This window comes from Gracilinanus agilis, chromosome 3, assembly GCF_016433145.1.
Source record: "Gracilinanus agilis isolate LMUSP501 chromosome 3, AgileGrace, whole genome shotgun sequence".
Lineage (NCBI taxonomy): Eukaryota > Metazoa > Chordata > Mammalia > Didelphimorphia > Didelphidae > Gracilinanus > Gracilinanus agilis.
The window spans coordinates 653,194,245-653,216,211 of record NC_058132.1 but is presented as its reverse complement, the minus strand read 5'-3'; the positions used below and the strand labels follow the sequence as shown (position 1 = coordinate 653,216,211).

Below are 21,967 nucleotides of genomic sequence, written 5' to 3'. Positions count from 1 at the left end.
GGGCGGCGGCGGGTACGGGGGGAACCGCGGCGGGGGCGGAGGCCGGGGCGGCGGCGGCGGAGGCAGCGGCGGGGGCCGGGGCCGGCATCCCGGGCATCTCAAGGGCCGCGACATCGGCCTGTGGTACGCGAGGAAGCAGGGGCAGAAGAGCAAGGATGCCGAGCGCCAGGAGGTGAGAGCCGTGGTCTCTGCGGCCCGACCAGGGACAGAAACCCCTGAGGCCTGGTCCCGGAGGCAGAGTCCACTGGTGTAGCCACCCTCTTTTAGGCCTTGCCCATACTGGCCTTTTATGCCCCGCAGTCTGTCAGGGCTGCGTGTGGCGGGATGTAGACGTCTCTTAGGCTATCCTGGCCTATTCCTTGCGTAGCCTGTCTGTACAATATCAGACCTGGGTGTAGAGTCCTCATCCCAAGCTTTCTGCACTCCAGACTCCTAGTCTACCCGTGAGGGATGTCTGTACTGATCAGGCCAATGTTGGGGTCCAGTGTAGACACTCCCCCCCCCCCCTTTCAGGCCATCTCCATCCTGGCCTCCCCAGGTGAGGTGTCTTACATTCATCAAGTCTGTGTCAGGGCTGGCTATATATACCCCACTTTTCCCTCCATCCTGGCCTTCTCTGTCCTTGGCCTTCCTAGGAGGAGTGTCTACACCTCAGCCACCCAGGCTCCCAGTCAGGGTGGTCTACACTGGTCAGGCCAATGTTGGGTCCCTGTGTAGACATCTCCCCTCTTCCCCTGGGCCTCCCCAGGAGGAATGTCTGCCTTGGTCAGGTCCGTGTCAAGGATTCCCCCCACTTTTCCCGTTGGTGGACCAGTTCATGGAATCTGGGCTAGCAGGCACAAATAGTATTTGGGCAGTAGGGAGGTCCTTGTTCACACTGCATCCTCCTTTTCTAAAGGAAAAGCCCAGTGGATAAGGACCCTCACTGCCCATCCTGGTTTCGCCTCCCCTCTCTGCCCTGTCTAGCTCCAGGCCATTGTCCTTGCAGCCCCAAAGTTTGGGCACATCCTTGCTCTCTACCCAGTTTCTGGGATGTCGTCTCTGCTCCATTGGGCACTGAATCTGTGACTGATACAGCCGATCTGGGTGCAGCAGCCATAAGGTTTAATCGATATTTAGATAGTCATCACAGCATTTCTCTTTTTAGTCTGTTGTTTCTGCTTTCAATTTCACCCAGAAATGGGGTGATTTAGCTGGAGTCTTAAACCAAGTTTTCTGCAAACTTTTTGTTTCCTCCATTTCTTCCCACTGTTCTTTGAAGGGACACTTGTATATTTTCCCACCAGACTCCTACTCCAGCTTGTCACAGGTTTCCATTGCAAAGGGATCTATCTTTTCCTGGCACAGGTGGTTTCTTAACTGTTGTGACATTCCTGTGCTGCTGCACTGAATGAGTGAAGTCTTCTCTGAGCATTAGTGATAGGCCATGTTGAGGATTTGTTTCACCTTTGATCCCCCCAAACCATATTTAAATAGGTCAGGTTGGATCCGTTTTTATTGATATCAAAACTGTCAGTTTCAAGACAATAGCAGTAAGGGCTAGGCAGTGGGGGTTAAAGTGACTTGCTTAGGGTCTAGGGTAAGATTTGAACTCAGGACTCTCTAGGCCTGCTGTCAATCCCCTGAGCCACTTCCTTGCCCCCATCTTCCTATTCTGAAAGAGTGCCTTTGTGATATTTTCTCCATCTCTATCTGGGCTGGCCTTTCTCTTTGTCTAGAATGCCCCTCACCTTTCCCTTTTTGATTCCCTGGTTTTCCTTCTAGAGCAGGGGTCGGAAACCTCTTTGGCCATGAGAGCCATAAACGCCACATTTTTAAAAATGTAATTTCGTGAGAGGTGTACAGTGCTCCTATAACAGCGCCTAAAAAAAAAATTGACTTTATAGCTCCTGCAGAAAGAGCCATACGTTGCCAACCCCTATTTTAGAGTGAACCCAAGTCTTGCCCTCTGCAGGAGCTTTTTTCTTATCTTGCCTGCTGCTCCTCTCTTCTCATTTGAGATTGCATTCTACCACTTAGCTAGTTTTGTCTTTCTTTTTGCTCCTCTACATTTATCTCTGAGCTTGACCCAGAGAAAGCACCTAAGAAATCCTTGTTGACTGCATACCTTCTAATGTTTTTCACCATTCCTCCTTTACTTTGTATTGGGGTGGAGGGTAGGGATTGCACCTCCTAAAGGACTTGGGATTTCAACTGAGTCTTTGACAGAAGTCAGTTAAGCCAAGAAGTACAGGTGAGGAGGTATGGGCAACTAGGTGGCAGAGTGGGCTGGGAACTAAGAATATTATTGATCTTCCTGAGTTCAAATCTTGCCCCAGACACTGGACAGATCACTTAACCCTGTTGGCTTCCCATTTCTCATCTGTAAAATGAGCTGAAGAAGAAATGGCAAATTCTACCTGGAAGGGAATAATAAAAAATAAGGGCACCAAAAAGATAGGATTGGAAGGACCCAGGTTGTGAGGGACTTTAAATGCCAATCAGAAGGTTTTTAATATTTGGTCTTAATAATGTTAATGTGGAGACACTCTTGAAAAGCTGAGATGGTTAGACCTGCCCTTTAGGAAATTCACTTTGGCAGCTGAGCAAGTGGAGGCTAGAACTGAGAGAGGAGGGAAGCTCAATCTTGGTGGCCCTGTGTTTGAGAGAGCTTCATGGGAAAAGATTTACCTAACACACAGTAGGCACTTAATAATACATACTTATTATGTGGTTGAAGAAGTTCCTGGAGATCAAAGATAATTATGAAAATCTCACAGGTTTTGTCCAGCTTTTGTTTTTAAAAGATCCTGCCTCACCCTCCTCCTCCTCTTCCTCCTCAGTCTCCTTTGATGGATCATCTACAATGTTCACTTCAGCTGTGGCTGTACCCTGGACATTTTTGTCCTGAGATTTTCCTTTGGATGTGTTCTTGGGTCACCCTTGGTGACCTCACCAGTTCATCATTTCTATTTCTGACTCCCAGATGTCTATGTCAAGCCATCATATCACTCAGATCTAGGCTTCTTATGGTAGGGCACCTTTCTGTAGCTCAGAAGCTCAGAATTCAAGTTACCCACCAGCCTCATATGTCAAGGATTGCAGCTGTGACCATACCTGCCTAAATAATTTTCTATTTCATGTTTTTCTGGTAGTTTTATAATGCAGTATTGTGGCATTATCAATGTAGAATCTAACTGAAACATACATAGCCTTTGGCAATCCTATCAATCTAGAACATGTCCAGGAAGAACTAGGAAGACAAGCAAAATGTCTGAGCAGACAGCTGGATGGCACATAGTCCACACACTCCATCCTAAATGTTTTATTCCCAGGACAGCTCTTCAGGACTTATTAGAACTATATATAATTTTGATTGAAGAATTTCCTAGTCCAAAATGAGTTGAAAACAAATCTAAAAGTGCATATACATTACATTCACAGTATGTGTATGTGTGTATTTGTTTATGTGACAGTTCTCAGGAGTAACAATAAGAACAACAGCCGATACCGAGGGAGGAGGCAAAATTTATTTTAAAAATGCAGTGGTCTGGGACCATCTAGTTTAGGGGTAAGCAATCCTAAACATCTCAATATTCTTGAAAGCCTTACTAACAGCATTTTGCAGTAGTTGACATTCATAATTATGGACCAGATAATCAGAAAGACTGACATGGAATGCATTTTAGAAGTGTCTTCAGATCAAATCGATGACATTTTAAAAAAATTGTACATAAAGCATTAAACCTTCAGCTACTTAGAATGATTCATTCTCTCAGATATTTGGAATTTTACTTTATTGTGATTCATTTGTGTTACCTCCATTGAACCTTTCAATGACTGTAAAAGAATTATTAACTAAAAAGCTTTTAGAATTCCCCCACATTCTGAGTGCAGTTTTACCTGGAATATTTTCATTATGCAATTAAACCTGACGGGTAGTCTATGAATGTTCATTTTCCATGGGAATCAGTGGCTGGAAGGGGATGTTGCAAAAATGAACAAGAAACCTAAGTTCTTCAAGAACTTTCTGCTAGAGAAGAGAAGACTCAATATTCTGTGCCCACCTTTCATTTCAAATTCTAGGAAACGCTCATAATACTTAGCACCCAAAGGGTTTTCAATGCTTCCTTACATCAATGCTGGGAGTAAATAGTTCCACACAGTGTAATTATCACCATTTTACAAATGAGGAAACTAAAGATCAGAGGTAATAACTTGCCCATGCTTAGACAGCTGATAAGTTTTGGGTTAAAGCCTCTCCTGATTTTAGCTCCAACTCCTTCAGAATTTGGAGAATGGGAATTCTATTGAGGCTAGATAATTGGATAGAATGAGGCACTCAGAGCTCATTGAAGAGTTAATTGGAGGTTTATTTAGCTCTAACATAGAAAAGATAGTCACTAAGGATACAGTTGAACTTATCATGGGAAGTCTTCTTTCCTACTCTGGCTAACAGGACAGATGGTGGTGGTTTATGTGTTATCTTGAGTTAAGTCTGACCTCCATGTGGATGGGCTTCTTTGTGCTCTTTGGTGACAAACATGTCAGTAAACCAAGAAACTTGCCAGAAGGGGAGGTGCCCCATTCCTGAACCAATCAAGCTCTTGATTTGCTACCTTTTAGTAACAAAAGATTGTTTAACAAAAACAAAAACTAATCTGTTGGGTGAGAGATGGGGATACATGAAGTAGAAAAGAAGAACCCTGGTAGATACTGGTACTGTCACACTATCTAATCTAAACTATACACAAAGGTAATATTTTCTATAATTGACAAGTAATTTTCCAACCTGTGTTTAAAGACCTTCAGGCAGGGAGAATCCACCACCTCTCTAAACATCCCATTCACTTTTTTTTTTTTTTAAACTCTTACCTTCTCCCTTAGAATGAATAAGCTTTGGTTTCAAGGTAGAAGAGCAGTAAGGGCCAAGCAGTGGGAGTTGAGTGATTTACCCAGGCTCATACAGCCAAGAAGTATCTAAGGCCAGATTTAAAGCCAGGACCTTTAGTCTCTAAACCTGACTCTACCCACTGAGCTACCTAGCTGCCCCCATCCCATTTACTTTTGAACTGCTCTTGATGTTTGGAAATTTTTATTGACATCAAGGCAAAATTGATATCTTTGTAACTTCCATATTTTGTTTCTGGTTCTGTCTTCTTGGGTCAAACAGAACAAATCTAATCCATCCTGTGATAGTTCTTTAAATACTTGCAGATACCTATCATGTTCCCCCTAAGTCTTCTCTTCTTCAGGTTAAACATGCCAGTTCCTTCAATGGATAACTCAAGACATGGACTGAAGGCCCTGCACCTTCCTGGCTGTAGCCTATCAATAGCATTCTTAAACTGTGGGACTCTGAGATTTCTAATGTACCATGAGAGGTCAGAAGAGAGAGAGAATACTTTGGGCAAAGAGTAGATGGGTATGAGGAGCAGGAAAAACTTCAGTGAGGGATGATAATGATATTTAACTTTCATAAGCAACAGTTTTATTTTTGTCTTTCTTTTCACTTTCAGATTTTTCACACCACTTTTATGTGTAGTCCTAACTATTCTGTCCACATTGTGGCTCCCAAATCTAAATCTCTTTTTGTGATCTAGTGGTGCTTCTCAATCAAGAAATTTCTGCAACATTTGCCTGTGTGGACCATTCTTCTTTGCCCTCCTTGAAGCTCCTCTTGTGGATATTCTCATTGCTTCTTTTTTTTCCAGTTTTTCACTCAGGCGTATCACCAAAGAGTTTCCAATAGTGTCAGATATAATTCCTTAGTCAGAAATTCTTTTCTTTGATTTCTACCACCTTTGGATTGTTGGGATTTCCTAAGATAGAGGAAAGCAAATGAAATTTTCTACTCACTGTCAGTAAAGAGCTTCCCTCCTAATTCTAGTTTCCTTTCTAACTTGTCCATTGATTAATATTTTTGACACCAGCCTTGGGACCATATACTTAGGCAACCTTTTCCATATGCTTGGGGGAGTAGTGGAGAGTAACAAAATTCTTTGTTTTTAATTGGAAAAATAAAACAACTCTTATAAGTTGACTTAATTGTTGAGATCTGTGAAAATCTAAGAAAGAAAAAATAGACATCTATGTAAAATGAGAGGGAAAAAGGGTTTCAGGGAGGGGATTTATTATATTAATTCTTAATTTTAAGAGAAATGAATGTCTTTCATTGATGATTGAAATTAATTTGATTTGCATGTGTTGGTGACAACCTTTTTTTCTCCTATAACTTAAGAGAGCTGTAGTGCGTATGGATGAACGTCGAGAAGAACAAATTGTGCAACTGTTGAATTCTGTCCAAACTAAGAATGACAAAGATTCTCAGCCACAAATATCCTGGTTTTCTCCTGAGGATCATGGGTAAAAAAAATTTACTTTTGAAAAATGGGTAGAAAACAAGAGATTTTTAGTAGCAATGGCCTGTCAAAGATTCCATTTTAAAAGTACTATTCTTTATCCTTCTACATTATGGTTTAGTGAAGGCAAAAATTCCTTTTTCTTTCAGACTAATTCTTAACATTGTTAATAGTTTTTCTTGGGTAGGTCAGGGACCATATCAGGTGAGAAATGTTTCTTAATTTAAAAAATGAGCTCTACTTTTAAAATTCTTTTTAATAAGTTATTTCATTTTAGCATTTTTCTGTTGGTATGTTCTTTGAAGAGTCATAAGACCTTTTAAGGCTTGCTCTAAAGGCATGGTTTTTAGAGGAAAAGTTAACTTAAGTGATTGAAAATTCTCCAGGAACACAATATTAGGGCCCTATTAGAGAGAGAGAAAGAGAGAGAGAGAGAGAGAGAGAGAGAGAGAGAGAGAGAGAGAGAGAGTGTGTGTGTGTGTGTGTGTGTGTGTGTGTTGGGGGGATATGAGACAGAGAGCATAACACAGTGAGTTACTTTTGACTTTGTTTTCACAAACCTCAGAGAATATACATTCATAATTCCAATATACTTTTTCATTCTCTGCAACTTTTGTCTCTGTTCTACAATAAATGCTTCAATCAAGACAACCTAAAAATACACAAGTTAATTTTAAACAGGGCACTACTATTCTTTGTAGATTGGATAGAGAAGAGACAAAAGTCTATCAGCATTGCTGACAAAGATAACTCATTTGATGGTCAAAAGAAACTCAAATTTTCCTTGCTTTTGAATTTGATATTGTGAAAGTATATGTCTTGATTTCATTCAATTTTGTAAAAAATTCTAGTTTTGTTATTTTCCAAAAGCTTGAGTGACTTATTGAATGAACTCTTTGCAATCTATCTCAAAATAGATATGGTGCCGAAGTTCCTGTCCAGAACAAACCAACTTCAGAAAATAAATTTTTGGAAAAAGAAAAGAAAACTTTGGACCAAGAAAAGAAATTCATAGATCGAGGGAAGAAATTGACTGACATGGGAAAGTCATTTGTAGATAGAGATTCTGAATATCTCCTGCAAGAGAATGAGCCAGATGTGGATTTAGACCAGCAACTCAAGGAAGACCTAAAAAGAAAGAAGTCTGATCCTCGCTATATTGAAATGCAGGTAATGGAAAATATGACCTTTTTTATATTTTTTTCCCTTAAGTTTTCCTTTGTATAAAACCTTGACACCATCCTTTTCCCTAAGTTTGGCAACAAAATGACTGGTTAAAGAATGGGGAATTTTCTTGGATGAATCTTCTCATCTTAGGGCATTTCTCAAGGTCTTTATCTCCCTGGGGGATGAGGTTTGATGATAAAGTTCTTCCTGGTCTTAAGAGTCTATGGCCCAAGGTAGGGAGATGATATAGATGTGATAAAATGTTAATGTGATATTTAAATGTGGAATTTAAAAGAAAGATCATAGTGCTACTTTTCTTTCCAGCCCAGGTGTCTGACTATCTTTAGCATAAGATTGTGTAAATTGTAGTCACTTAAGAGGAGACAACAAAATGTAGAAACTCCTTAATGGTGGGGGGTAGGGAGGCAGTAGTTATATGGTGGAGCTGAGGCATGGATGTCAGCAGTGGTAGGATTTAGAGTTTTATGGGAACTTAGTCTGCACATCCATAGAGAAGGAAATGGAGATTCACAGAAATGAAGTTATTTTCCTAGAGTCATTTAAGCAGTAAATAATAGAGACAGCTTTGGCACTCAGGTGCCTTGTCTTCAGATTCAGTTGGAACTTTCCAAGATGCCACTAAAAAAGCTAAGGGATTTTTAATGGTTTAGGAAGAGAAGACTAGTGAACATTGGTCCCCAGAGAAAGATCTGGAAAGAACAACCTGTTAAGAAGAACCTTAAGAGCCCAGAAAGAAGATAGAAAGGAAAGAGAAACAGCAAAGTAGAAAGGAAATGGGACCTAGGAGCTCTTCTGAGCAATAAAGGGCACAGTTCAGGGAATGTTGCTTAAGGGTAATTAACTGAGTTTATTTCATAGACCCCAGAAACACATTAGTGAGGCTGCTAATTCACAGGGCTTACAAACTGAGAGCTAGAGAAGTAAGCCTAAAGCCCAGGAAAATCCATTGTTTCTCCAAGGATATCTAGAACTCTGAGAGAAAGAACTCAGTCAAGGAATTGGGGGGCGGATGAGGAGGGGGACAGGACACAGACAAATGGATTACAACAGTGATCCTAAATTTCATGACTTGGACTAAGACACCATCAAGACCCCTAGAATACAATAGGCAGCAAGCATTGGTGGAGGATCTAGACTGTGGGTAGTAGGCATTCAGAGCTAGAAAAGACCTTGGCAATCATCTAATTCAACTCTGTTATTCTACTAGTGAGGAAAATGACTCAAAAGAAAGGGAAGTAATTTGCGCAGTGTCATACAGTTGGCCATTGGTGGCCTTTGTATTTGACTTCATATGTTCTGACTTCAAATCTTGGGTTCTTTCCACTACTACAAGGTAGTGGTGCCTCTGCCTTGGTGGCTGATGTTCATGGTTAAGACCTGAAAGGACTGTGGGTAGAAGGCTCAGAATTCTAGATGTGAAGGAAGTAAATGAGTAACCAAGGCAGGGAATTGAACTTAAAGGAGGCAAGACAGGGAGACTTCCTTAGTGTAACCAAAATATATGGTGGGATATTGGTCCCAGGGAAACAAAACAAGAACCTATTTTCTAGAACCAGTGTAGAAAATCTGATCCTCATTTGACCTAGTGCTGAACTGTCAAAGCAAGCCTGAATAGAGAGATTAGATTTTAGAGGTGCTTGCAATACTGGGTCAAGAGACTGGGACAGCGAACTAATCAGAGCATTGTATCAACAGATCAAGGCATAGAATTGGGAAGGAGAGTGGAGAGAGCATTCCTGAGTTGGAAAATGGAAGAAAATGGTAATGAGTGAATATAGAAGGGCCAAGTATTTAGAAGAGGTAGTGCAGCGGAAAAAGCCGTGGGCTGGGAATTGGGAATACTCATCTTCCTACATTCAAATCCAATCTCACTTACTATTTGTGTGTCTCTAGGAAAGTCACCTAACCCTGTTTGCCTCAGTTTCCTTATCTGTAAAATGAGCTGGGGAAGAAAATGACCTATCCCTCCAAAATCTCTGCCAAGAAAACCCCAAATGGGGTCATGAGTCTGGAATGACTGAAGTGAGAGGAGAAAATTTCCCTTCTGTTTTTCTCTTTTAATAGTAGTGGTAGAAAGTCATTCTGCCACTAACTTGGCCAACTTGGGGGGGCTTCTGAATGGACTTCTGCTTGGGAAAAAGTGCTCAATCTTGCCAAATCATCTACATCATTTCTCCTTTGAGGATTCTTACTGTGTGACAGCTACAGCACAAATCAAAGGAGAGTCTTGCATGGGTTAGAAAAAGCTGTTAGCCCTTGGTCATTGGAACCACATGTGCATTTAATGTTAGATTTTAATGTCACTGATTCTAAATTTAAAGAAGCTTTAGAAACTAACTAAACCAACCAGTATCTAAGTAAGAATTAACCCTGCAACTTACTTAACCTGAGCCTTTTTGCTTATGCTCTATTTGTAAATGCTTATTGCTCTAATTGTAAAGTTTTCTTTTCATTAAGCTTGAACTTACTTGTTTGCAATTTGCCCTCATTGTCCTTAGCTTTATATAACCTCAAGGCAAAACAGAACCAAGTTTCATCCTATTTCTGAACCAACCCTTTTACTTGTTGAAAACAGCTATTATGTTACTCAGGCCACACATTCCTCTTTTTTTTCAGCCAGTCATTGTAAGGCAAGACATGGCCTCTCACCATCCTAGTTGATCTACATGGAGCACTCTTCAGCTTCTCTGTGATCTTAAAATCTGGCCCCAAGAATTTATCTCCAGCTGAGATCAGAACAGCCAAACTGTCACCTGCTTATTTTTGGATGCTGTAGCTCTCAGAAGGAGAACTCAGGCCTCATTACCACTCGTAGGCAGGCAGTAGACATTTAGTGGCCACCTTCTGTATGTTAAAGTCTGGAAATAAAAAGAGGTAGAGGGCTATTCTTGCTTTTGGTGGAGTTTACTGTCCACTGGAAAAGACAGCATACAATCTGTATGTGGGATAAGTAGGAAATTAAGAGCAGGAAAGCTTCTTGTAGAGCTGAGACTTCAAGGAGAAGAGAGAGGCAGAGAGAGGCAGAGAGAAGGAAAGAGAGCATTTTTGGCAGGGAGTACAGTCAGGAAACACCATTGTTGTATCATCCCCTTGCCATTTTTGAGGCCAGACAAATTGATGTCTAGTTAAGCCTTTCCCCATCTTATTCTTGTAATGTTGATTTTTAAAAAGCTGGACATTCAATTTTGTTTTTTCTTGTTATGTTTCATCTTACTCATTTTGACCCTGTTCTCAAAGCTGGCAGCAGCAGTTTTCCTTTCTGGATCCTGAGCCCTTCACCCAATATACATGTTAGCATAGCCCTTCCAGCTTTACATCATCTACCCAGTTGATCCCATCTTTCCAGGGATCCACATTATTGAAAATAATATGAAACAGCCTAGCATCAACCAGAGCTTGATCACCAAGTCAGTGCTCTAGGTTTTCTTATGTGTTGATGGTAAATGGGTTGTCCATTGAGTTTGTATCTCAGGGTCCTAGTTAGAACCCAGAGACCTGAAGCTCCTCATTTTTAGAGAGGAGAATACTGAGGCTCAAAATGAATAATAGGACTTAACCAAGCATCTGAAGGAGCTTTTGAACCCATCTGCTTCCCATACCACACAGCTTTCAAGTATATCTAACTGCCATTGTCTAGCCCATATATTTCCATCTTTCCCACAAGAACCTGAGATGTTGTGTCCTTTTGCTGAAAAATAGATAAAACTATATTCACCACTTTCCTTGGATCTATCAGTTTAGAAACTATCAAAAAAGAAAAGAAAATAGGTGAGTTTTATGTGACTTATTTATATTGAGGCTGGCTCTTTGTGATTCCTTTTTTCTTTTTTTAAATATTTACCAACTCTCCCTTAAATAGCATATTCTAGACTTTTGCTAGTAACAAAAACTTGGCTCATTGTCTTAGAATTTGCAGATATTTGTTGGCTACGTTGTTCCTCTTATCTCTCTCTCTTTTTTAATGGTATATAGCATTTGCTCATATAATCTTGCTTCACTCCAACCATTTTCCAGTCTTTCAGAGATCACGATTAGTTGCCCAGCTGCCATATCTCAGGTTTCTCAGGACCCTTAGAGGAATTTCATCTGGACTGGTTGACTTAAGCTGATCAGGGCTGCTAGGTACTCCCCTACTACATCTTTGCTTATTGATATTTTCTCTTTGGCAGAGAAAATAAGCACAAATAAGTTGGGTAGCTTTGTCTTCTCATTGTCATCATTGTAGTCCTCATCTTCTCCTTTTCATTCTTTGGTCCTGCCCCAGTAGAGGGTTTTTTTTTTTAATCATTTACTTTCTTTCACAGCCCTATTTAATTTGTAACTCAAGAATTTCTGACATTGTTCTTATAGGATTATGTCATATTTTCATATTTATCTTCTCTTGCTTGTGTTTGCCTCTTACAGTCTTTTTTAGTATTGAAGTTGGCTTGGCTTGTGAGTTCTTCTTGATTTCTCTGGACAAGTCCTTTTTTTTTTTCCTTCCTCATGGAATTGTTTTTCTTCAGATCAAGAATTTCATTCTTGAGAGCTTCCTGGACCAATTTAGATTTTATCTTGTAGAATTTAGGCCATGAGTTCCCAATGTGCTTTTTCTTCTGAACCCTTCACAGTTTGTTTTCCCATCATTTGGGATGTTTATCTGACTATTCTTAGTTCTCCTTTCCTTCCTTATCAAAAATTCCAAGGTGGAGTGTTCTCATCTTCCTGAGATTCCTGCCATCTGTTTTCTCCTCTACCAGATGTGTTCCTTTTTGTTCTTGAGAATTAAATCCAATGTAGAATTTCCATTGTTAATTCTTCTACCTTTTGAAGAATGAAGTTACTTAGCAAGTTAAAAATCATGGAATACTCTTCTTTTGGCAGAGAGGGCTTCAGAAGAGCTCATTGAAGGCAGACCCTCATCACTTTGGGAGCATTCCTTACCTCCCTGCCCTACTCTATTTTCTCTTTTTGTTTAGGTGCTTATTTGTACACTTCAATCCTAACCTTGGTTCCCATCTTTCTTTTCCTTCTTTGTACCTTTTATCTTCATGCTATAAAATTAAAATTAAAGTTGAATACTTCAAGTATTAATTTTATAAAGTTTATTATCTGACAAAATAGAACCACATGACTAAGTTTTCTACCTGCTCAGAATACCTGCTCCACCAAAGCCGCCAACAGGAAGGAAAAGAGAGACAGAGAACTTCACCCAATTTATCCTGTCTACATCAGAATGTAATGACAGGAAGTGAGTGGGGTTCTGTAGATCATAGTTTTGCTGGGAATCGTAGTTTTTAGGGTAACAGATTTCACAATCCCCCCTGAGATCCTTTAGAAGACTAGTCTCCCCAATGGATCTTGTAAACATAACTAACTTATAAATTATAATAAATTGGGGATAAAAGGGAAAGAGAATAAAACCAATGATTGCTAGGTGCATTGACAAAAAGCCAATTAGGGGTTGTCCCCGAATGAATAAGAGTATACATACAAAATAAATGTGTTACAACCCCCCACAGTTCAATTTCACTACAACCCAAAGTTCGTTTTAGATCTTTCAGTGCAGTATGAGGTTTCTGCAGGCATCTCCACAGTGCCTTCTCCAAGCAGTTCACTTCCTGGATTCTGAGAGGTAGCAAGTTTCTTAACTTTTATAAAACTAGAATTTTATGACAATTATACAATCCCCTCTAAGGAGGGTGTTGACAAACACAACAGTAGTATAGTAGCTAATTCAAGAAAACCTTTTGGGTCTAAAACGTCACCAAGAATCTAGATCATTCTGGTGGAGGTGGATTAAGCTAAAGAGTTAAAAATCATCCAGAAGCTACTTAGACTTCATGGGAAAATGCTTCCTCTTGGGAGTCATCCAGGGTTACCACACCCTAGGAAAATCTTCCCAGCTCTTCTGGTATGAGAGCATGTCTTTATTTGTCTCATCCATTACATTTGTATAAATGTGGAGGTGAGATTATAATAGTGCTATAGCACTTCACTTCAGCTACTAAATGGACCCTTTACCTCTTGTTATAAATAACTCAAAGACACTTTTATAATAGTATCTTCTCCAGTGCAGTCATATGGGGAGGTACAAATAAAGAGTATGTAACAGCATATATAGCTAATTGTCAAAACACAGTAACTTAAAGTGACATAGTGTAACAGAACTTAACAAATAAAATAAAATCTTAAAACAAGCAATAGCAAATACTATATATGTGACAGGATACAGGCACTGAATTCAAGAGTCTTTTTTTTAATTCTGATACAGAGATTTCCATAAAACAATGGAGTCTGAAAAGGCTTAAAATCCACCTCCAGACTCTTTAAGGTTTCTTCCCCTTCGCAGGATCATTATCCATTTAGGTTCTTTTTGTCACACCTCTGGGACCTCCCATAGTGAGGGAGAATTACACATTGAACATAGTGTGAAGGAATCCCATATTAGATATATTGTAGAGACTGGACAGGCCAGAATGACTAGGGGGTGTAAGGAGATGAATCTTTCCTTGCAATTGCAAGGACCAGGGCACCCAGGAATAGTAGGAAGAAAAGATATCCTAAAACTGGGAGCTGTTTGAGATAGATAGTGGGGGAGGGGTGAAAAGCTGTGGCAGGAGAAATGTGGTTTCTTTTCAAACTAATCTACTCAGAAAGAATTAAGGTTTTCTAAACTCCACTTCTGGTCATCATAAATGTAGGGTTTCAATTAATGTGCAATTATGTTCCTCAGAATTCCCTTAGTATTTCCCAGAATTCCTTTCATCTCTTGCCTCCACGTTGCGTCCTGATGTTTTGTTTATAAGTTGGCTGTAACCCTGCCTTTTTTCTCTCTTCTCTCGAGACCATGGCTGTTAGCTCCCGCTTTACTCTATCTTTTTATTTTCCTTTACTTCAAGCTAATATTAATAAATCTTATTAAATATAATACTTGGGGTTATTATATATTAATTTTTAAGCTTACAACACCCTATTCATCATGCTTCTCCCTTCTGGCTGCTATATTTCTTCACACAAATATATGTACATAGTGATCCTTCACTCTCCATTTTATCTAATTTATTTCTTTGAGGAAAAGTTTATCTCTAGAGCCATAGACTTAGGCATAGCTTTTAATGCCAAATCTCTATGATTCCCATGAAGGGGAATTTGTATGATTGCCTTAGTTTATCTTGTTTGTTTCCCCAAACATGGTATATTATTTGTTGATACCTAATGCCTAGGGTGAGAATGAGGTGGTTACTGTTAAACATGCCAGCTTTGGTTTTTCCTACATTGCAGCTATTCCCTATGGTATCCACAATTTGCGTGTCCTATATTGAATATAAGTGGGCTTCCCTCCCCCTTCATTTTTCAACTTAAAGCTCTCTTTAATCCGTTTGCACAATATGAGGCAAATGCATTCTTAGCAGCCCTTCTTGGGGGTACTCCATCCCTAGTTAGGAATCAATTTCATTCGTTTATTATAAGCCATTACTCAGATATTCAGATAGGCATTCTCGGATCCCTCGCCTACTATAGACGTGGATGGTAAAAAGACAACTTCTTGTGTTACCCAAGGGGACTTCCAAGGCAAGATAACTTTGACTATTCCGAAGTTATCCCTGTTTATAAGAAGCATAGCTTTTGCAAAATACTCAAAATAGTGAGGAAACAGTATGAAAGAAGTTGAGTCTTACTTTACTGTTAACAAAAATAACAAAATTCATCAAATTCCTGAATGTTAGGGAGGTTGAGAGGCACTTTAGAGATCATCTGGTTTAGCTTACTTGTTTCATTTTACAAATGAGAGGACTGAGATTCAGAGAGGCACAGGACTGACCCAAAGGCACATAACTAGTTAGTGTTAGAGTTTGGCCTACAGCTTATGGTTCTGATCAGACGAAATCTCTGCCTGCTTATATTTAGACTTGTAGACATACACACACACACACACACACACACACACACACACACACACACACACACACACACACATCTATATGGAGTAATATTTTAGAATATATGTTTAGAATACATGTAGTTACAACTAAATATGTACATAGAATTTTTAAATACCTTAAGAATTGTGTGTATACATATATATCTTATCTAACCATATTGTACTGTAATTAATTTGCAAACCATAGCATGAGGATTTTTAATATAAACCATGCCCTAAAATACTTCTAAGAATTAGAACTAGATTTTTATATAATTGAGAAAAAAGGAAGATACTTGAAAACTAAATCAGTATGTATTAGGAATCACAGATTTTGAGCTGGAGAGGGCCTTAAAGATTATCTAATTCAACTTGCTGCTTCATTATACAGATTAGGAAACAGATCCAGGGAGACTAGGGGACTTGCCCCAGGTCACAAAGACAGATTTGGGCTTCTTACCTGCAGATGCTCTGACTTCAGTTCCCAGGGAATTTCCCTTTCACACAATTCATTTAGGAAAAGTAGTAATAGAATAAAAACTGGGGAGTATGGGAATGGTATTGAAGATAGGCTAAATACCATTAACCCCAAGGAGCTGTCCATCCCTTTGTCATACTGGGTGAAGGTTTTCAAGTTCGTGTGCCCATACAGCAATTTCAAGCTGCCTATCAGCCCTCCACATTACCCCGAAGAGTAGAGGGAGGAAGTACTCACTTTGGGCAGCTGGAAAGAGGGGTGGGACATGCAAAAAATGTCTTCAGACTCTGGCAAAAAATGTCTTCAGGCTCTGGGAAGAGAGGGGAATGGAGCAGCAGCAGCTCTGCACACTTGCCAATACTTTGCTAATGCTGTACTAGAGTATACTGATGTTGACCATTGTTTGTGATAATGAGGTTGTGTTTTTTTTTTTAATTACGGATTACTTTATTGTGTGAAATGTGATTACTTATTACGAAAACTCTATTGCCTAAATTTTCCTATGTATAGCTTCCTTTTTTCATATTACATTTAGGTTGCTTTGGTTGTATTCTTAAAGCTACATTTACTTTATGTTATTATTTCAGCATTTCCGGGAGAAGCTGCCCTCATATGGAATGCAAAAGGTAAATTATTTACTACATGTTAAATTTGGAAAGTCTTTTTTTTTAAGTGATAATAAACTATCCTCAAGAATTGATATGAGATCATAGAGCCTTTTGTTAATAAAATTCCTAAGGACATAGGAATTTTTTTATTAAATAAATTTATTTATTAAAATTAACTCCAAATGCTGCTGTTGAATTTGCATTGAGTTCTATGTACAAATCTTGTTTTATATCAAACATTGAGTTTTAATAACTGACATTGTTATAAAACAATAAATATTTTATTTTAAATGGTCAGTTGTATTGGAGCTCAACAATTAACTGTGAACTATATTTAATTTCTGGGGAAATTCCAAATTAATAATGTTGAATCTGTCTCTCTCCTCCTCTTTACCCCCTCCCCACAATTTGGACTATATTTATTTTAAAACACAAATTAGAATATTTGCTATTCTTGACTATTGTATTCAAAAGTGTTTACCAATATCAAACTGATGCATTTCACCATAGTAGTTCAAACAAGGTATATACACTCGTTTCCAGCATTACAGATAGCACTGGATGGATGGATGGATGGATGGATGGATGGATGGATGGATGGTTGGTTGGAAACAGAAAAAGAGCATAAACTTTAATTTGAAGGCAACTAATATGAATGTTATGCATAGATGTAGCTCAGAACTCATTAAAGAAATGGGACATAGGGTCTGGGAAATGGGCCTTAGCTGGGTGGCATAGTTGATAGAGTTCCTGGGTTGAATTGGGGAGGACCTGGGTTCAGATATGTTCTAAGGCATTCCTTAAGGATGTGACCCTGGGCAGGTCACCTAACCCCGTTTGCCTAGCCCTTACCCTTAGAGTTGCAAAGACAAAATAAGAGTTTAAAAAAAAACCACCAAACATTGGGCAGTTAGCACTTGAAAACAAGAGCTCAGACAGGCAGAGAAACCACAGGATTATCTGTAAAAAATGATGTTTCAGAAAAATTTTCCCTTTCACATGAATAATGAAATACTTGTGTTTCCACCCTTCTAACATGAGCCTGTTCCTTCACAAATATTTTGAAGTCTCGATAACTGGTTTTCAGCTTGAGCAGAATCCCAGTACCAGGAAGTCATAAATTCTGAGAGGCACCAGTTCCCCCCCAACCCCCCCCCCCCAAAAGATGAACATGAAGAACAAGGAGTTACCAGACAGGTATATGGATGGCAGCATTGTCCAGCTTTTAGGAAGTGTCCAGGGGCTTAGAGATAATTCTCCCAAATCCTGGGAAGTAGCAGGAAGTGACCCATTTCCCAGCATGCCCTCTGGTCTTTACACCTGCTTACATGCTTATGGGTGAGCCCCCTTCTCTCCTTGGCCACAAACATAAACATAAAGAAAATAATCAGGGCAGCTAGGTGGTACAATAGATAGAGCACCTGTCCTGGATAAGGAACAGCTGAGTTCCAATCTGGCTTCAGACACTTAATGATTATTGACCCCTGGGCAAGTCATTTAACCTTTATTTGCCTTAGTTTCTTTATTTGTAAGATGATCTGGAGAAGGAAATGAAAAATCACTCTACTATCTGTCAAGAAAACCCCAAAAGGGGAAAAGTGGGACAGGACTGAACACTAACAACAACAGCAAAGAAAATAATCACAAGGTTAAAAAAAATACTGACCGTGTCAGCTGCTTTGAGGATCAAAACAAATAATAGCTAGAAAGTTCTTAGTAGTACAGGTCTACCACATAGTATGGGATATATGAATGCTGGTTTCCTTAGATACAGAGAGATAGATGGATGGATGGACAGATGGATAGACAGATAGATAGATAGATAGACAGATGGATAGACAGATAGATAGATAGATAGATAGATAGATAGATAGATAGATAGATAGATAGATAGATAGATAGATAGATAGATAGAACTACACACATTTATTTAGGGGCAAAACAGTGGTTCTGTTTTCTAAATATCTTTTTTTCTCATTGTTATTAATCAAACTTCACTTCTCCCCATTTCAGTTCCTGATGTTCTATAGATTCTAGTATGTCCTCAGATACCAACAAGGAGCCTAAATAATTGATTTCCTTGGCTTTCCCTGATTGAGATGAGAAGGCTTACTAAGACCTTTACTTTTTAATGTATTTTACATTTCAAACAGATAGCTCTAAAGTTTTCTTTAACTTGTTTATCTCCTTAACTAAAGTGAATCTCCCACAAAGTCTATAACTACCTGAGGAGCTAATATTGGTGTGGACTTTCTATAGGTCTTAGGCTGTGACTTTCTTTTTACCAAAAGGAATTTTGTTTGAATAGTTAATAGTTTAGAATGAGATTTTTATAAGTTAATAGGTTTATTAATTTTTATTTTATTTTTTAAAATATTTTTCCATACTTCCATGATTCATTATTAAAAATTAGTAGTTTGGAATGAGACAAAAAGGAAAAGTAGTTATTTTACAAATGAATTATGCTTTTCTCATATAATGCTTTTATTCCACAATTATTGAATTTAGTCTTAAGGCTTTTTAAAAAAAAATTAATTTTCCCACATACTGCTCTGTTGAAGAGCTGTGCCTTTATTTGACATTGAGCAATTGGCTTTTAAAAGGGTAACAAATTAGCAAATAAACAGGAGTCCTCGGGCATTGTTTTAAGGGTCTGCTCCACCTTACTTTTAGGGATCTGTTTAGCTTACTTTGCATAGCAGGGCCTTCTTTATTAAAGTAAATTTCCCAGGTAAAGTCTCCTCAGTATACTTTTACTTTTCATTATTCTGGATGGAAATCTTTCTGAATACGATGCCACCAAACATACTTAACCTTTCCTTGACATGAACAGCATTATTGTACTTCATCCTAGTTTATTAATCCTCTGGAGAGTTCCACAGGTGGGCTGCTTTTTCCTCCATTGTAGGGTCTCATCTCATTTTGACTTTTGATGCTCTATTTTACATTAGCTTTTTTTTTTCTCATTCACTTGCAGCCATCACTTCTTACCACTGTCTGGCTTCTGCTAGCCAAATTCCTTTTTAAGTGGCTGCTTCTACTTCATCATATCTAGGGAAACTTATGTTCAGGGCACAGAGCAGGTACTTACAAAGTGCTTGTGCATTGAGTCTGACTGAGCAAGGGCCAGAGGATTTGTCTTTAGAAGTCTTGACACAAGAACACATTGCTTCTCTGACCATGGTCCTTCTTTTGGGCTGGAGGTGAATGTAGAGAATGCATCTCTATAGAAGGGAAGCAGTTCTCTGTATTTCTGCTCCAGTGTTTATTCTGAAATTGCATTAGCTTCAACTGACAATGACATTTTAAATGCTGGATTGTGCTCTCCCTCTTAGAGGTCTTTACTTACTATTTTCTCTTCTTTCCCACCTCTATTTCAAATAGGAATTGGTAAATTTGATAAATAACAATCAGGTTACTGTCATAAGTGGCGAGACTGGTTGTGGAAAAACCACCCAAGTTACTCAGTTCATTCTAGATGACTATATTGAAAGAGGAAAAGGATCTGCTTGCCGGATAGTGTGTACACAGCCAAGAAGAATCAGTGCAATTTCGGTAAGTTATGTCCTATATTTAAATATCTTCCTGGAAGATTCCTTTGTTCTCCTTGTGAAAAAGGCTTCAAAAACAATAACTGATGGGGAGGTAAAGGTAATTCTGAAAGAGATCCCGTGCTGTAACCAGCCAGAGCAAGCCTTAGAATTGGAATGACCTAGGTTCAATGTCTTGCTGGTGACCCCTTGGGCAAAACATTTCCCCCTTCCAGTGTCCCAGGCAAATTCCCGAGACCACAGATTTTAGGACTGATACTAATCTGTAGAGATTTAGGGACATCTTACATTGATGAAATCCTAGGTCTGGTGCTCTCCCACCAAACCTACTCCACCCCTCTCCCCAGGACTTAGCTAGACAGTGTAGGAATTTGCTAAGAATTTTACCTTTATCCTTCATTTTTTGCTGCCATGAAAAACAAGTAGCTACCAAGCATTTGGTGATGAAAATTGAACTTATAGAGACATTCTTTTCATATTTCTTAATAAAGTAAGATTAAAAATTAATATCCAATACTCCAAGTATTATATTTTATAAGATTTATTAATAATCACTTGAAGTAGAGGAAAGTGATAGCCTGTGTAAGAGCAGTTTCCTGGACCGCGAAAGCAGGAGAAGAGAGCGCAAGGACCAAGTTACACAAAATTTTATCTACACAACTTAAGGACATAATGTGAGGATGAAAGGAAAGGGATTCTGGGGAATGTAGTTTAAGGGTACAAAATTCTAATTACACAATAAAAGGTAAATCTTTTATTTATAAACAAAAAACAGGTTATGATTATTAAATTTATGGTGTGCTATTGCAGTTTCAGATTCATAATAATCTCCAATCAGTCCCTGCCTTTTGCTAGCACTCCATTCAATTAATATTGTTTATGCACTTATTTGATGTAATTGATTCACAAGCACACCATCTAACTACAAAAAATGTTGGAGAAGCATAGCTTAGAGTCACAGAATTTTACATTTAGAAGTGTCCTCAGTAGTTGTCTGATTCAACCTGTGCCTGAAAAGGAATTCATAATAAAGCATACTATATAAAATCCCCCTATGCCCTCTCTTTGAAGACCTCCAACAAGAATTGTTCTGCTTACCTTCCTAAGCAGCCCATTCACTTTTGTCTTTGAACTTATGTTTGACCCTTTGCAGATTCTACCCATTGTTCCTCCTGTACCCTTTCAGACCAAGCAGAACATGTCTAAATCCTTGTCCACATTATAGTGCTTCAAATACTTAAAGATGTCTTAAAGATTAGAACAGTTTTTAGTGCTTCTGAGTGTTTGAGAAACATTTTGAAAAAAAAATATCCTTCTGAAATTATTAGGAAATCTCTTTTTAAAGGCTTCGTTTTATTTGTTTATTTATTACCAAATATATATTATAACAAAGTTTCACACAAGTTTTCCTAAGTTATACGATCAAACTTATCTCTCTCCTGCCCCTTCCGAACCCCTTCTGGTGCTGTCAGGCAATTGATCTGAGTTGTACACATATTATGTAAAACATATTTCCATGTTGTTCATTTTTATGAATAATCTTATAAAAACCAAAACTCCAAAACATAAACCCAAATAAACAATTGAAAAATGGTATGCCTTCATCCGCATTCTGACACCAACAGTTCTTTCTCTGGAGGTGGATAAAATTCTTTGACATAAGTCCCTGAGATTTGACCTGGATTATCGTATTGCCAGTAATAGCGAAGTCTATCACAATCATTCAACAGTATTGCTATTACTGTTACAGTGTTCTCCTGGTTCTGCTTATTTCACTCTGCATCAGTTCACAAAGATCTTTCTAGCTCTTTCTGAAATCACCCTGTTCATCATTCCTTATAGCCCAATAGTATTCCATCACCATCATATACCACAATTTGTTAGCTGTTCCCCAGTTG

General features: G+C 38.7%; 1 protein-coding gene across 1 annotated transcript in view; it reads left to right on the top strand.

Annotated features, from left to right (window-relative positions):
• Position 1: 1 nt before the first annotated feature.
• The window catches only part of DHX36 (DEAH-box helicase 36), a gene marked incomplete at its 5' end in the record, with an annotated part of 56,150 nt that continues 34,184 nt past the window's right edge, over positions 2–21,967 (top strand). Inside the window, 5 exons of the mRNA XM_044669527.1 lie at positions 2–172; positions 6,221–6,345; positions 7,259–7,511; positions 16,498–16,536; positions 19,903–20,073. Coding sequence (XP_044525462.1) covers positions 2–172; positions 6,221–6,345; positions 7,259–7,511; positions 16,498–16,536; positions 19,903–20,073 — 759 coding nt within the window. The remainder of the gene's footprint in view (positions 173–6,220; positions 6,346–7,258; positions 7,512–16,497; positions 16,537–19,902; positions 20,074–21,967) is intronic.